This window comes from Anopheles bellator, chromosome 2, assembly GCF_943735745.2.
Source record: "Anopheles bellator chromosome 2, idAnoBellAS_SP24_06.2, whole genome shotgun sequence".
NCBI lineage: Eukaryota > Metazoa > Arthropoda > Insecta > Diptera > Culicidae > Anopheles > Anopheles bellator.
In genome coordinates, this window is record NC_071286.1 from 53,365,570 (window position 1) to 53,379,655 (window position 14,086).

General features: G+C 46.0%; 4 protein-coding genes across 7 annotated transcripts in view; 2 read left to right on the forward strand and 2 right to left on the reverse strand.

Moving 5' to 3' along the window:
* Positions 1-687: 687 nt before the first annotated feature.
* Positions 688-2,204, reverse strand: LOC131210862 (testis-specific serine/threonine-protein kinase 3-like). Of its 2 annotated transcripts, none has more exons than XM_058204170.1 (4): positions 1,923-2,204; positions 1,662-1,828; positions 1,145-1,592; positions 688-1,070 (listed from the first exon to the last, which is right to left on the reverse strand). In XM_058204170.1, exons 1-4 carry the CDS (start codon positions 2,070-2,072, stop codon positions 831-833), a joined length of 1,005 nt encoding a protein of 334 aa, XP_058060153.1. In that variant the 5' UTR covers positions 2,073-2,204; the 3' UTR covers positions 688-830. The 2 variants fall into 2 exon arrangements, with proteins under 2 accessions (XP_058060153.1, XP_058060152.1); XM_058204169.1 differs by having other exon boundaries at positions 1,896-2,204.
* A 911-nt stretch (positions 2,205-3,115) lies between these two features.
* LOC131207720 (uncharacterized) lies at positions 3,116-7,057 on the reverse strand. Its single transcript, XM_058200346.1, has 6 exons — positions 6,790-7,057; positions 4,979-6,669; positions 4,842-4,910; positions 4,590-4,784; positions 4,391-4,526; positions 3,116-4,316 (listed from the first exon to the last, which is right to left on the reverse strand). The coding sequence occupies exons 1-6, from the start codon at positions 7,055-7,057 to the stop codon at positions 4,201-4,203; spliced, it is 2,475 nt and encodes an 824-aa protein (XP_058056329.1). The 3' UTR covers positions 3,116-4,200.
* Positions 7,058-7,908: 851 nt separating this feature from the next.
* On the forward strand, positions 7,909-8,843 carry LOC131207722 (sperm-associated antigen 4 protein). The gene is made up of 4 exons (XM_058200347.1): positions 7,909-8,292; positions 8,353-8,517; positions 8,573-8,751; positions 8,816-8,843. Exons 1-4 carry the CDS (start codon positions 7,909-7,911, stop codon positions 8,841-8,843), a joined length of 756 nt encoding a protein of 251 aa, XP_058056330.1.
* Positions 8,844-9,012: 169 nt separating this feature from the next.
* Positions 9,013-14,086, forward strand: part of LOC131212139 (cytohesin-1) — a 45,567-nt gene continuing 40,493 nt past the window's right edge. For all 3 annotated transcript variants that reach the window (XM_058205888.1, XM_058205890.1, XM_058205889.1), the window contains exons 1-2: positions 9,013-9,404; positions 10,671-10,744. In XM_058205888.1, coding sequence (XP_058061871.1) covers positions 9,326-9,404; positions 10,671-10,744 — 153 coding nt within the window. In that variant the 5' untranslated portion in view covers positions 9,013-9,325. The remainder of the gene's footprint in view (positions 9,405-10,670; positions 10,745-14,086) is intronic.

Here is a 14,086-nt window from a genome sequence, read left to right on the forward strand (position 1 = left end):
TTTTTTTGTACACGAACACGTTGCGCCAAGAGTGTAATTTAAAAGGTAAATCGTGGGATTGTTATGGACTTTCTGAAACCTTTGATGAAATCGCTGTTTATTTATATTTTATTGTAAGTGTAATAATAAGACCGCCTGGAAATTTGTGAAAACGTGAAAAAAAGTTCAAACTTTGTACTAAAGTGAGGATAATAAAATGGTCGAAAGATAAATGACAAATACTGATAACGTACCACATGCTGAACGTATGTACGCGAGAGGTTTGTAGGGCAACACTGTATAAAGAACCGACCCGATGTGTGCAGCAAACGTTCGTTTCATTCATTTTCGTCGCCCAGCTTCGAAACGATACAGAGTAAGTCCACTAATCAGTGGCAAGATTTATGTTTATGTCACAATCGTACCGATAGCTTGCCGTGCCTTGCTGGTTCGTCCACTGCTTTACACTGTCGATGGTTTTATTTTTGTAAGGATACAGGGCCGCAGCGCTGGTTCGGTATATTGTCGACAGTAAATCACTGAGTTGAAACTGAACAAGAAAAACGTATGGGAAACGCGCCCTGTTGTTCGCGGGTTGTTGGGCTACGACCATCGCCAGTTCACCAACGCTTAACCAGATTCCTGGACACAATGTAGAGACGACGGGTTAAATATGTTATCGCTTAAAAATTTATTAAATTCCATCAATTTAGCGAGCACGTAAATGGTACGTTTGATGACGGATTTTTCTGTTCGCTATTTAATCAGCTGTTTAAAACAACTTGAAGTTTACGATGACTATTATTTACTAATAGGTTCGTGGGGAACCCACCAATTAGCGCGTGGTTATTCTAAGCTTCATTCTTCTTATTTGCTGTCTCGTTATTCGGTTTGAACCGCTTCCTAGGGGTTTCCGCCGTTTTGTCTGTATCCTTTGCTAAGCTAGCATCACCCGGTTGCGTCAGGAACCACCCGCTCGCCTGGATTCCGGGTATGGTAACTCGTTTGCTCACGGGACTAAATATCTGGTCCAGCAGAATTCTCAATTTGTCGCTAACGTACTCGGGATATTTTGGGCCGCTCTTAATTATCTACAAACGAAAGATAATAAACGAGACGCAGATTAAATGCTGGTGGCATCTGCTAGCCTCACATGCTGCCGCACCTGGAGCAATAGGGAAACTTTTTTGGCGTTCGTGAAAGGTAGCTTGCCGCTCACCATGGCGAACAGGACCACGCCGCACGCCCAAACATCCGACGGAAACGGATCGTAAGGTGTAAAATTTAAAATTTCCGGACTCGCGTACGCATGGCTTCCGCAGAATGTTTTTGATAAACACGGCCCCACCACACCGTCGTTCTCACTGCCTTCCGTGCGTCTCGTTACTCGACGTGCAAAGCCAAAGTCGATCAACTTGAGTGTATCCCGCGCATCGAATACAATATTTTCACACTTAATATCTCGGTGAGCGATTTCGCACTTGTGGATGTACGCAACACCGTCGATCAACTGATGGAAGTAGTGCCAGGCTCTGGGCTCGCTAAGCCATCGTTCTCGTTTCAGCAACTGCAACAAGGACCCTTTCTCCGCGTACTGCATCACAATGTAGAACCTGTTTATGAGCAGTGGAGAAAAGTCGGCTGTATATTAATTCTTATTTTGTTCTGCTAACGCGTGCTACCTCATTGTGGTCTCGATGAATTCGAAACATATGATCACATTCTTGTGCTTGAGAGTTCTGATGATCTCCAGCTCGCGCGGCATAAACTTGAGCACTACGTTTGACGAGGAACCATTCTTGGGGATAATTTTAACTGCCACCGTATTGCCGTTCAAATTGTGCGCTTTCTGCAAAATCGAAAACGGACATGATATGCGTTATCACTCCCGGGACGGGACTCGGCTGCCCCTTTACCTGCCACGCACACACACAAGCACACACCTTCACACAGGAGAACGCTCCTTCGCCGATGACGTCACCGATGGCGATGCCACGCTTTTCAAGAACCGACGGAGTTTGCCGATGGTTTGCTTCACGCAATGCACTCCGTAAAACCGCCTCAGAAGCTTTCATCATACCGCACGAGGTCATCAATTTTGTTTCGTCGCTTAAAAAATTGAATTTTCTACTCTGGTCCGTTGTTTCCCCACCACTTTTTCGGAACGCTTAAAGGCCAATTATCCAAATGACTTCCATCGCCCGTGACTACGATAAAGTGCTGGGCCAAACCAAACGGCAGGAGTGCTGCGATTATTGAGCAAGTGGTAGTTAAGGGAGATTTTGCAAACAACGCAACTCTTTTGAATTGCTATCGATTAACGTGGGTTAAAAATTTTAATCATTTTTTCACATCCGAACCAGAACCAACTACCAAATGTATTGGACTGCTTTACTATGACACTTTAACTAACCATGGTGGAGTAGTGCAAATTATTAATTAAAACCTCCTCTCATTATTCACATCACACGTTCTCAAATGTACTGGTTTATTGTGCAGTAAAAGTAAAATTCTCTTTTCAACTGAAACTCTCACAAAAGTGTTCTTAATAACTCGAATTACAAAATTGGTGCATCGTCAAAAAAGTAGAATCCAAGGTCAATAACTGACTATCGAACTGGCAGAACAAATGGTCTCAGCAAATCTACTTTCCTTATGGAGACTACGTGTCGAAAAGCCAAATTATGAGTGCAAAACAAGCAACCAATTAAAACCTGAGCCATCGGAGTACGGCCACCGGCCCATCCGAATACGTTTGGCCAGGCGTGTAAAATTTATTGATTGTAATTGTATTCGAATTCGCTATCAGATGTATTCTGATCCAACGATGCATGTGCTTGTTTTAGATATTATTCGTTGGCCAACCGTAAGTGTCGTTAGTATGACAATCTTTGACAAAACAGTTCGCTGTCTGCTGGTGTGAATGTGATAAATTGATTTTTGTTACTGCTTTAATTTCCAGCCATATAATTCGCAGACTTGGAAAGCAAACCATTTAGTTCTTGCGAAAATAAAGCAGAATTCACGTGTTAATTGTTATTCATCTATCAACTAGATTTTCAGAAGCATAACGATGAAGTTTTTACGCACTTTGTTTGCCGATTAGAAGAGAAGCAAATTTTGTTCGAGGTTTCTTTTATTTCTATTTATTTCTGTTCGATATTGGTCTTCGATAGTTGATGCGTAGGGCTACGCACGGTGCCTGTAAGGCTTACAGAAATTGCTCGTGCTCGGAATTGAAGGCCATCGGTTGTTTGGTGTAAAAATTCTAATCGCCGCTCTGTCCGACGGGTGCAGATTCGTGGCTCGAAACGTGCTGTTGATTTGCGTGTATACGAATGTGTATAATGTGTGTATATATGGGAGTCAAAACCATTTTATTTTATTGTTTCAATAAGTCCTTAACTTGCACTTCGCTATCTTCCTTCGGACAAGATGAATCTGGGATACTTTTGGAGGAGTATAAAATTTCGGGCGGGTGATCTTTAGCAAGCAACATTACACGTTAGGTCTGTTGTTGATGGAACATGATGTCGTTTTCCCACAACACATACTACCGAGAATCGAAGCTGTGTGAATTTCCTTCACAGAACTACTTAGTTGATATTGAAAGCGAAAGACGTTAACGTAGTGAAAACAACAACCGCTGTCGGCGTGATAGAGAAGCCATTCAATTTCAGATTCCTAGTTGTAGCACAGAACGAACGATTCAGGCGACAATACCGACACAAGTCACGATTATAACGCCGTAACTCACCAATCTACAGGACTGAAACTAAAACCCTACAACGAAACTGGGCAAAATAATAGCGGTATATGTTTTGATACAATTAATATACGATCTGCTGTTTTAAAAACATATCCTTTGCCAGATCGATCAAACCACGACCGTGCAACGTTTCAAACCCGCGTACCGTAGAATAAATAAGACGCTACCTAATATTTACAGAAGCCGTTTGAGCAATCACAGTGGAGGTACTGAACCGTTTCCTTTCGCCGGGATCGGAACGAATCGATCCGCAGGAAGAAGAGACCGGCAAAAAGCAAAGCAAAGTGAATAGCATCGTAAGCAGGACGAACAATAAAAATAGCCTTCGCTACAACCCTGCTTCACTTCTCCACAACTACAACGGCGCCTGGTGGAGGAATCTCTGAATTACCAGTACCGGGGATCAGAAACCAGGTTGGTGACGATGGGCCGCACATTTGCAGTCATCACGATCACGATGCTGTCCGTGTGATCGTAAGGGAGCCACTTTTGTAGTATTGTGGTATGCTGATTGTGTGGTTTGTGTGTCGACCCCGCGAAGGTTGCCGCAGTATGTTCACAATTTTTCCTGTAAAATTCAAAACCAGCAGGAAACTGTAACAACCAGTTGCTTGGGAGTAGAACATTCCAATAATAGCTCACCGAGAACGTTAAGGGTGTGAAAATGTTTGTGCTTGAAGTGGATGATCTGTCGCAGGTTTGTGTTTGCGTTCCATCGTTTTGCAATCTCACACGAACTGATCTGCACAATTTCCGGAGTGTCCGAAAAGGGATCCAACTGTAACAGAGATTGACCAAAAATTAAAGAAACTTCACAAAGTCCTGTGCATTACTTTCTTACCGGGTAGTATTGAACGTCTAACGTTTCATCATCACAGCAGGATTTGATGGCCTCGATCAGTTTCTTATAGTTACAGTCACGCTTCGACATGTGCAGCAAGTACTTCGGTATGTTCATCTTGCATGTGTCCACTTGGTACTGCTCGTTGAAGTACTGGCGCAGGACGTCCAAATTGGGTGCCACTCCAATGCGTGTCTGCAACAAGGTGCGTCTATTGAGTCAAGAACCCGCCGCAATAGTGGATTAACTTACCAAAGCCTCAATTATTGTCAGCTCACCACAGTTTATCGTGTAGATAGTGACCGTATTTTCCGGACAAACCTAAAATATAAAACCGAAACCTATTCAAGAGCGATCCTCACTGAAATTCAGAAACATTCTACACGCACCGTTTGAAAATAGTCCAGCGGCACCACTTGATCGGGTTGCGATGCGTCCGTTACGTCTCCTGTGAATCCTGAGCCACCCACAGCAGACGATCGCAACCTTCGGTAGGTGTGTTCATCGGCCTGCGAAAGGCCGCTGCTGGGTGGTGTTTCTTTGAGGGCATTGATTTTGTTCAACGCTTCGAACGCGATCAGTTCAGCTCGCGCGTTCAACTCCGCATCCGATTCGTCGCAACCCCTTGCTTCGTCGTAGCGAACGGCTGTTTCGTCGAAGTTATAGAACTCGGACAGCTTTCGCCCATCGGCTCGCCCACCGAGCTTCGTCGCTGAACTCACTTTTGATAGTCGCCCTCCACTTCTTCTTCCTTTGGCAGAGCATACCCTGCACAACCGTTGCAGCGTGCGGTCCTGCTTGGTGTCCATGAGAAACTCCTGTTCAGCACAGTCTAAGCAATTGTTTTCCTCTTCCTCGTCCTCCGCAACACCAGCGATGAGTTCGCTTCGAATATTCTGTCCATTGGGGGGAGCAAAGTCCATGTACGCTCGCTGGTCATAGTATGGGTACGGATTGGTTGCAGTGGGGCACAGATTTAAGTCGAGCTTAAGGTTCTTGCAATTTGCCGAGCACCGACCGGGAGGGCGATCTTGATCCGGTGCGATGGCTGCGTAGTGATGCGGCACGTTCTTCGGAATGGCACCGGTTTTGTGAGCTTGCGGAGGATCCATGGTTCGCGACAGCTCGTGACTACCCAACAAATTACCCACCGCTTCCGGTGCTGCCTCATTTCTCCTTGTTTCCCCACCCGTCTCGTCCTTCAATGTTGACAGCTGCTCCGGTAACGGTAAAGTTCCTCGTGGCGCTGATAATTCCAAGCTCGTCGACAAATGTGTCGTATCGCTGTGGGCCATTTGCTCCGTGTGATGATGCGTCTGTTGGTGTAGCGAGTCATTCGCCTGCGAATGTGACTGATGGTGTGCTGGTTGCGGTGACGCTAGAAGCGAATGGTCTCGCGATCCCTTCTCCATCCGCTCCGCAGTGTGCGCTTCGTTCGATCGACATACTGCAAACGCATTATCGTCGTCATCTAGGGTCGGTTCCCGATGACTGTCGAAATTCTCCATCTCCGAGCTCGGTTCCGGATCGAAATCCATCTCGAGAAAGTCCGTCTCGTCATCGGGCGGTTGATCTCCGCGCAGTTCTAGCAACTGACCCGCCAGTCCGCCCGGTTCTCCACCGCGGTACGCATAGATACAATCTTCCGACGTCGATCCGTTGTCATCGTCCGAGTCCACATTGTTCGGCAGTAGGATAATCTCCTCTATCAAACCGTTTTCACTGAGGTACGACAGATTACCGATTGAATTGTTGTCGGAAAAGTCTCCTTCGTCCGGTGGCACGACCGGTGGACCTTCGTCGGCTTTCTGGACCTCTACCACCCGCTCGTCGGGAGGTCCGTCGCCGTGAACACCGTTGGTTCGAGCGTTTACCGAAGCCGTGTCGCTAGTACTCAAAGATACTCGACCGTACACATTCGTTGCTCCGTTCCTTGTTGCACTAAAGCTAGCGGTAAGGCATTCTATGTTCGGCTGATCGGAGAGCAATCGGTCTTCCTTGTTTACGCACTCACTGGAAGCCGCAGATGATGGTGGCGCAGTTGATTGCGGAAACACTGCACAACCGTTAAAGTTTGACCCTGAAAATGGAAACCCAGTTTAGATCGAACTGAACCGAATGTGTGAAACCTTTCCAGTATGCTGCAAACGGCTGACAAACATTAAACATTATGTGGGGATTTTTGCTCGTAGGACCTTACCGTTTTCACCGAAAACCTTCTCCTTTGCAGGCACCTCAATTATCGCCGCCTTCGAAATCTCTTGGTCGTTCGCCGTAACTGGCATTGTGTCGCGCGGTGCGGGCATAAGATTTACCTGCTCGAGCAGATTATTGTTGAACTGGTTCTGATATTTGGCAGCGGACACCGCTTTGGCGATGCAACTGGCACCGATACCAGCCGGGCCAACGAAACGTTTGGTCCCGTCACTGTTGGTGGTGTTGTACTCCTCGTTCTCGTTGCTGTCCATCGCCAGCGTCCTCTGTATCTGGGCTTGATCGTGGCACAACGAATCGCTTTTACCGGGAGCCAAAGACGCTATTTACGACCGTAATGCTGACACATTTGACTCGTGCAACTCGGAGTCCGTCCGGCGCAGCGGCAAGGTGGGTATGATGTAATGTTTATTTTAAACATAAATACCGCTTGCTTCAATCTTGCATGCTTGTGATGTGACCGCTGAGTGTTATGCGGTTGAAGGAACACTCCGCACAACCAGCTTGCGGACAGTTTCTCCGGAAGTTCTACAGTCGCACTTCAATTGCCCTTATTAGTGTGCACTAATGCTTGTGCGGCATTTCGCGCGGTTCTCCAGCGGAACCACCGGAATAAGTATCCACTTTTCAGGACGACACAAAGAGCGAAACGTATTCGCACGGCTGCACGGCACCTTTTGCGTCTCGCAGAATGCAATTTACAACGCGTGCGGCGCCCCTGACCAAAAGTCCAAATTGATTGACGCTGATGCGGAATTGATGCGAAGGAGCAAAATATCACATCCCCGGGTGCAAATAAACTGCACGCACTTTACCAAACGCAAAAAAGGTGTTTGCGACGAAATTTATTGTTGTTCTTTCTCTTTCGTGCACCTTTCTTACCATCTGTCAAAACGGCCGTGCGCTGTCAAAAACTGGCCGTTTCAAATTGGTGTGCGACCTATCGTTTGGAGTGTTTCCTAAAACGATAAGTTTTTTCAAGTTGTAATCTGCTTTCCAAAACATTGATCTTAGTAGACTTGAAGGCTTTAAGATCCAAAGATACTCGAAGCAGTGGGGCGCTACTAGCAAACCCAATTTACCGAGCAAGCGAACGTCTACGAGAATGACCGAGCGCGGCATGTTTGTAACGTATATCTTTTCAGTTCAAGTCGGCATTGCGCTGCTTGCAATTTGTTTGTACCTGGGCCTAAATCAACGAGTTTCAATCGAGTCGAATACCGAAAACCGAATTCAATCCCGTGAAATCGAGGAGGTTGCGACTACTGCAGTAAGCATTCGGGATGTCGCGCAGCTGAACGACAGAATTTCGATGCTGGAGAAGATCAACTTTGACAAGCTCGGACCAACCGATTATGCAGCCCGTATATTTGGTGGGGAAGTTATCTCGGTGGCAAGCCATTTCTCGTCGGAAAACGGTAGCCTCCTGGCAAAATTACAAAACATCTTCCAGAAGCCCTCCTATAACCAGATGCAATGTATTGTGCAGGTAATTTAGAAAAACACAGATCTATCGCCTGCTCATAATAACTGAAATCTTTTCCTACAGGACTGTAGCACATGTTTGAGCGTCGCTGGCAGTCATGGCTCTATCTATCTGAAGCTATCCGCTGATATAGTTTTACATTCCCTCACGATTGAACACTTCCCACTTCACGCATATCCGAAAAGCAAACATGGAACATACAGTGCCATCAAAGAATTTTCTGTCTGGGTGAGTTCGAGTTTCGACCACGGCTTGCTTTGTGTACTGACATTCCTTTTCCTAGGGAACAAACGATTTGAATGGTCCCGACCCAGAGATCTGGTACGGTTCGTTTTGGTTTGACTATAAACAGGATTTCCTGCAAACCTTCCATTTCGCGGCGGATACTCAAACGCAAACTGTCCGTTACGTGCGTGTCGAATTTTTCTCCAACCACGGCGAAGACTACACGTGCATTTATCGGTAACGCGGCACAGATAGTGGAAGTGTAAATTGAAATATTTTAATTTAAAATTGTCTCTTCCAGATTGCGAGTGCATGGATTTTTATTGTAACGATTATGGTAAATTTCGAACTGACAGCCTCCCGGAGAGTGCGTGAAGTGAGCCCTTTACTGTCAGCTTCGTTCCGTTGTGTGCGTGAAAAATGCTGGCCTGAATTCCATTGCGATTGTGACAGTAAACAACGGGCTGTCAGGATAGAAAAACCAACAATAAGGCAAGCGAAACACAAACGAAACAGAAACGAAAAGATTACGGGAAAACTCTCTGTTCCGACGATGTAAAGAAAATTCTGTGTGTGTGCTGCACCCATTCTGTGGGACTGGATTTCTGCTGTTCTACTAAATAGATCGAATCGATCCCACTTTGTCCAAAAGCATTCCTCGTCTTCCGTGGTTCCGTGATTCGTGTTGTTTGGTGTGCATTGTTGTTTTTGTGGTTTTCGTGGAATTCCCGTGATGTCCCCGATGTGAAGTGATTCACACTTGGCACGGTGCTGTGAAGAGGTGTGTAGGAGTCGCTAGCGCGAAGAAACTATGATGGTCAACACAATGGAAAGCTCGTACGCAACAATGTCCAACATTTCGCAGCATGCCGAAAACTTCCCACTGCCAGGTACGTCACGACCCCGTTCAGTGTTGAGAAAACTTTGTTTTTCTAACGAAGCAGGCGGCAGCATGGAAGAATGAACCTGAAGGCTGCCAGCGCCAACTGTGAGGCACCAACAGCGATGTGTCACGGCGAACCCCGTTGTGAACCTTGCAAAAGGCCGTAATTAGCGTAGCGCAATTGGCGCACCGACCGACCGACCGACCGACATCGGAGCGAGTGGAGCGGTTACGTAGTAGCCCTACTAGTTGTAGTTTTTATTCCGCCCCATACATGCTCAACGTTGCAACGTTTATTATCTTTCTTCGCGCGATAGACCCACCGATTAAGACCATAATAGTTACTGCCCATAACCAGCCCACTTATCTGCTCCGTGGTGGTCCGGCAAACATGGACATTCAATTGACATTTATCACCATTTAAGACACCTTCAATGGATCAATTTCCTGCTTTGGGAGCGTTTTATCTAACAGAGTCTCCGCAGGCCATGTCTCGCCGATGATTTATTGTTAGCCTATTTGCTTACTACACGATCGATAGCTTCTATGTTTACGAAGCGTTCTCTGGCGCGTTCAACTTTCTCCTCCCCAATCCGGCGAACGGTTATGTTGCGCCTTCCTCGATGTTTACGTTCACGTGCGTATCGTTTTCTTCCAAATTTCCCGTTAGCTACAGAAGCAAAATAAATCGAAGAAATTCTCCCCGAATGCTCAGATCCGTCCCGGCGGACGGACCCTGCTTCGTGGACGCACGTTCGATGGATGGCCGAAAATAGAAATGTAATTCTGTGCCACCCCGCTCCAGTGTTTCGATAGTGGCCCGATCGATGGATTGATTAACGGGGGTTTGGTTTGGTGCTGTTTTTAATACAAGTAAACCCGTAGCAATTGAATCACCTTCGAATTACCGGGATAGCGCCGGAAAGACGACTTTGGCGAAGTGCGCTGGCCGTAACCCGTTCGTCTTCGCGTCATCGCCTGGGGCCCATAATGTTGGCACAATAAGCAAATGCAAATCGTTGCCACCACGCCATGTGGCCAGAGCGTGAACGGAACGGAAAGACTTCGTTTAGAGTGAAATTGATCGTAGACTGCGCGCCACGTTCTGCCGGCTGCATTCTGGGTTTATCCGGGGACCTTAAAACCTTATTTTTCTCTCAAGACTAGCAAACGAAAGCTGCTTGTCGTCGGAGGCTGCTGCGTAATAGATTAGCATAATCTGCTTGAAATTATGACCATGTTGCTAATTAACGCTCTTGATTTTTCGTTTTAGAACTAACACCAGAGCAGCAAAAACTGTTGATAGAACTACGGCGAAAAAAGCAAGAAATATTGCTCGAGATACAGGTAAGTACCGGTGAGTTTAAGTAAGATTTTTGGCATCGTTGTTGGTATAGTTTCGGCTGCAATGTTGTGCAAATGGTGGCATAAGCGTGATAGAAAGTGTATATTTTAGTGATCCAAGAATGCCGATTATTTTCTGCGGCTCTGTAATACGTGACGGTTCCAAAGTGTGAAGGTAATTTTAAGAGTGTACAAATAGTTCGTCGTGGTGGCATTAATGTAAAGCATAAAAGTTCAATGACTCCAACAGAGTCACGAGAATCCAGCAGACGATTGTCTAACAGTGATAGGAAAAAAGGTGACAATTTATGGTAGAGTAAATCATGTACGATGTTGAATTTACGTTTACCAAATCATTTTGATAACAATGCTTTAAAATCTGTGATTCTACGGGTTGTTTGTTTACCGATAGTAACGTCTATTACGTATGATGCCGTTAAACTGGCTTACGACACGGCGTGACACACCACGCTTGTTTCGTGATTGCGGAAGTGAGTCGTCAAAACTGCCCTTGACTCATCTTATTTGCTTAACATAAAGTTCTGCAGCGGATAGCATAGTGTGCTTTGATAAGGATGAATTATTCATTGGCCAATGATTAATGTAAATCTCCAACTTAAAGAAACACGACACAAAAGAAAGTGAGCTGCGATAGCTTTCCATACCTCTCAATCATCACAATAATTCGTCTGAATTTTTGTTAAAACGCATTACACTCACACACCACACAGTTTAATTTATCACGTCCGCTGTCCACAGTTCAGCGCCTGGGAAACGTCATCGTGAGCAGTGCCAAGGGACGGTGGTTGCCGGCCGATTTGCCGGTCGATCGTGGACTGGAAGACGGCGCGACAACGCCGTGCTGCGGAAGTTCTCGTGCTATCTGACGCCTATTTTATGCTCGCTTAAAACGCGCAAAACAACCAAAATCCTTTCGCCGGCTGTCGGTCAAATTCGCGCTCCAGTTGCGATGGCACGGAATGGTTTCATGACTTAATACGTAGTCCCTGAAACGCAACATTAAATCAGAACGACAGGTCGGTTTGGTGCCGGTTTTCGGAAACGGCCGCTTGACCTGAGATGTCCTTTTCCGAGTTGACATTATATTTGGTTTTACTCCACAAATATTGTCCCGGTGCTCCTGGGGTGGTTTTGGTCCTTCTGTCTGCCAATGTTCCGTTCGATTTTTTGTGCCTCTTTACGAGCCGGTGTGGCACGCGATTTTTTAGCTGACAAAGGATACTCTCTGATAGCGTAGGCCAATCCCAAATTGAAGAGCTCTCGTGACTTGGTTTCTGGTGTTATTAACGCGCTGACGGTGATTTTGGCCGCCAGTGGGCTTCCAGGGGTATAGGACTACAATTGAAACAACGGGCTTTAACGCAGCGCCGAATCGCGATCCTGTTTGTGTTCGCTATTGTAGTGACCGTACTCTGTTCACCGAGTAGTAAATATGATTACTCAATGAGCCTTTTCATTAATTTACCGTTCAGGCACTTATTTTCCCCATGACACAAATCTAAGCATGACAAAAGTCCTAAAAACCTCACGGCACGGCCATTAGCTTAGCGTGGAAGAATCCAGCGTTTCAACGTCTGCCAGTTCAAACAGAGTTCAAACATCTTTAACGTTTGCAGACCTACACAACGATTCAAACTTCCGGTCGGCGGCTTATATCAACGTTTTCGTAGCAACTACTTTTTGTTCACGAACGAACATTTCTGTGCGCAAAAATGTAGTTCATGGACGTGACCTTTGCGACAGTTGTCTGCAACGTGTCCTTGCTAGCGAAAATAGCGTCGATTATCCTTGGATAGGTGCTATCATTTATTGCTTTTGGCAACTGCTGAACGTGCGAATTGGATTGCACATTTTCGGGCGATTCGGGCGTTTGCTGAGTATTGATTTTTGAAAGCTGTACCGCGCCTAGCGGTTCTCTTTGATTTTCCCTATAAGTTGCATTCTTTGTTTCAAGAATTTTGTTTCCAAGGTTTATTCATGGAACAATTCTTTATTGCGTGCGGTGTTTGGTTTCAACAAATAGCATAAACTAATTGGTGTATGTTGACCCAGTACTGAACGAGTGACTTTTTTGCATTGTATTTCAAATTACCGATTTCTGTTAACCGGATTGAATACAGCAGAAAACTCGTTCGAACTCATCCGAAGAGCACCACTCAAGGTAACTGAATTAATGGTTGGCAGATAAAGTTGTTTCCGTCCATCTTGTTTTGTTTTTCGTGTCGATCAGACGTGACGATTAGTGCCGTTGCTAAACGTTTGTGCTGTTTTCTCAAGGCTTTTCATGGGAATCCCGTTTCGAGAACAATCGCTTGTCGCAAAACAAAGCAAAGTTCTACTTTTAAAAAGGTGCTCGAGGTAGCAACATTAACCCACAACATATTTCTATTTATTCAACGCAATTGCCATACTTAGAATACTTTGATTTAGGACGAGGTTTGTCTTCGATCGTTCCTCAAACAAATTTCATACTCCTTGTGCTTCTTACAATAGTGTAAGAGCTTTTGCCGAAATGCAAATAAACCGTTGCACGCGGACGGAGCTTCCGAATCTGCCCCGACGAACCCTCTACTATTTATTTACTAACCCTTCAATCTAGACTTCTATTCGTTCTCTCTCTCCGTCCGTTTGCTGAGCGCTAAAACAACGTCGAGAGGTGAGAGCCGGGAAAATAACAAGTAAACAGAGTAAAATGTTCTCACACAGACGTATACACACCCGGGGGGGGATTTTTCCGGATCGTTACGCGGAAGTTCCTTCCGGGCAGATCGTTCCGGGTTCGCTGGGTTCCGCTCTCCTGCGAACGGTTGTCGCGTTTTCCTCTTATCAGCCTTGGTCGCCCGTCGGCGCCGAGGTTCGTTGGACTCTCGCTCGTCGTAAGGATTCGCCAGGATGTGCCTCGTGTGCCATTAACGTATCCCGCTGTGTGTGCATGTCTCTCTCTCTCTTTTTCCTTCGCCTACCTACAGTTTCGGTATGCGGCTTCCGGGAAAGTGTGAAGATTTTGCCGCACAATTTTCCACGTTCCGCTGTTTTTCGACGGGTTGGTGTGAATGGCCGCATTGTTTCGTAGGGTTTTTGGGGCGGCTCCGGAACTTTTAGGAACTTCCCCGACATCTTATACCGAATAGATTTGATCCCAATTTTTGGCTGTTACGTTTTCAATCTTTGGCCAATTTCTAACGTTCAATTTCTAACGTTATTTGGAACTTCCCTCCCAAACGTGGAATAACTCTCCGGGATGCTCACTCACTCCCGGCGGCTCCGGGGAGGTTCGCAATCTTTATGAGTCGACCAACGTGGCGTGGTCGTCGTCCTTGGGCA

Coding starts and splice junctions, on each gene's coding strand:
- LOC131210862 (XM_058204169.1), bottom strand. CDS start 2,072: ATGACCTCGTGCGGTATGATGAAAGCTTCTGAGGCGGTTTTACGGAGT. Junction 1,829..1,895: donor CTTGTGTGTGTGCGTGGCAG/GTAAAGGGGCAG, acceptor TCGATTTTGCAG/AAAGCGCACAATTTGAACGG. Junction 1,593..1,661: donor TTCATCGAGACCACAATGAG/GTAGCACGCGTT, acceptor GCTCATAAACAG/GTTCTACATTGTGATGCAGT.
- LOC131207720 (XM_058200346.1), bottom strand. CDS start 7,057: ATGGACAGCAACGAGAACGAGGAGTACAACACCACCAACAGTGACGGG. Junction 4,785..4,841: donor TGACAATAATTGAGGCTTTG/GTAAGTTAATCC, acceptor ACCTTGTTGCAG/ACACGCATTGGAGTGGCACC. Junction 4,527..4,589: donor TAGACGTTCAATACTACCCG/GTAAGAAAGTAA, acceptor TCTCTGTTACAG/TTGGATCCCTTTTCGGACAC.
- LOC131207722 (XM_058200347.1), top strand. CDS start 7,909: ATGACCGAGCGCGGCATGTTTGTAACGTATATCTTTTCAGTTCAAGTC. Junction 8,293..8,352: donor AGATGCAATGTATTGTGCAG/GTAATTTAGAAA, acceptor CTTTTCCTACAG/GACTGTAGCACATGTTTGAG. Junction 8,752..8,815: donor GACTACACGTGCATTTATCG/GTAACGCGGCAC, acceptor TGTCTCTTCCAG/ATTGCGAGTGCATGGATTTT.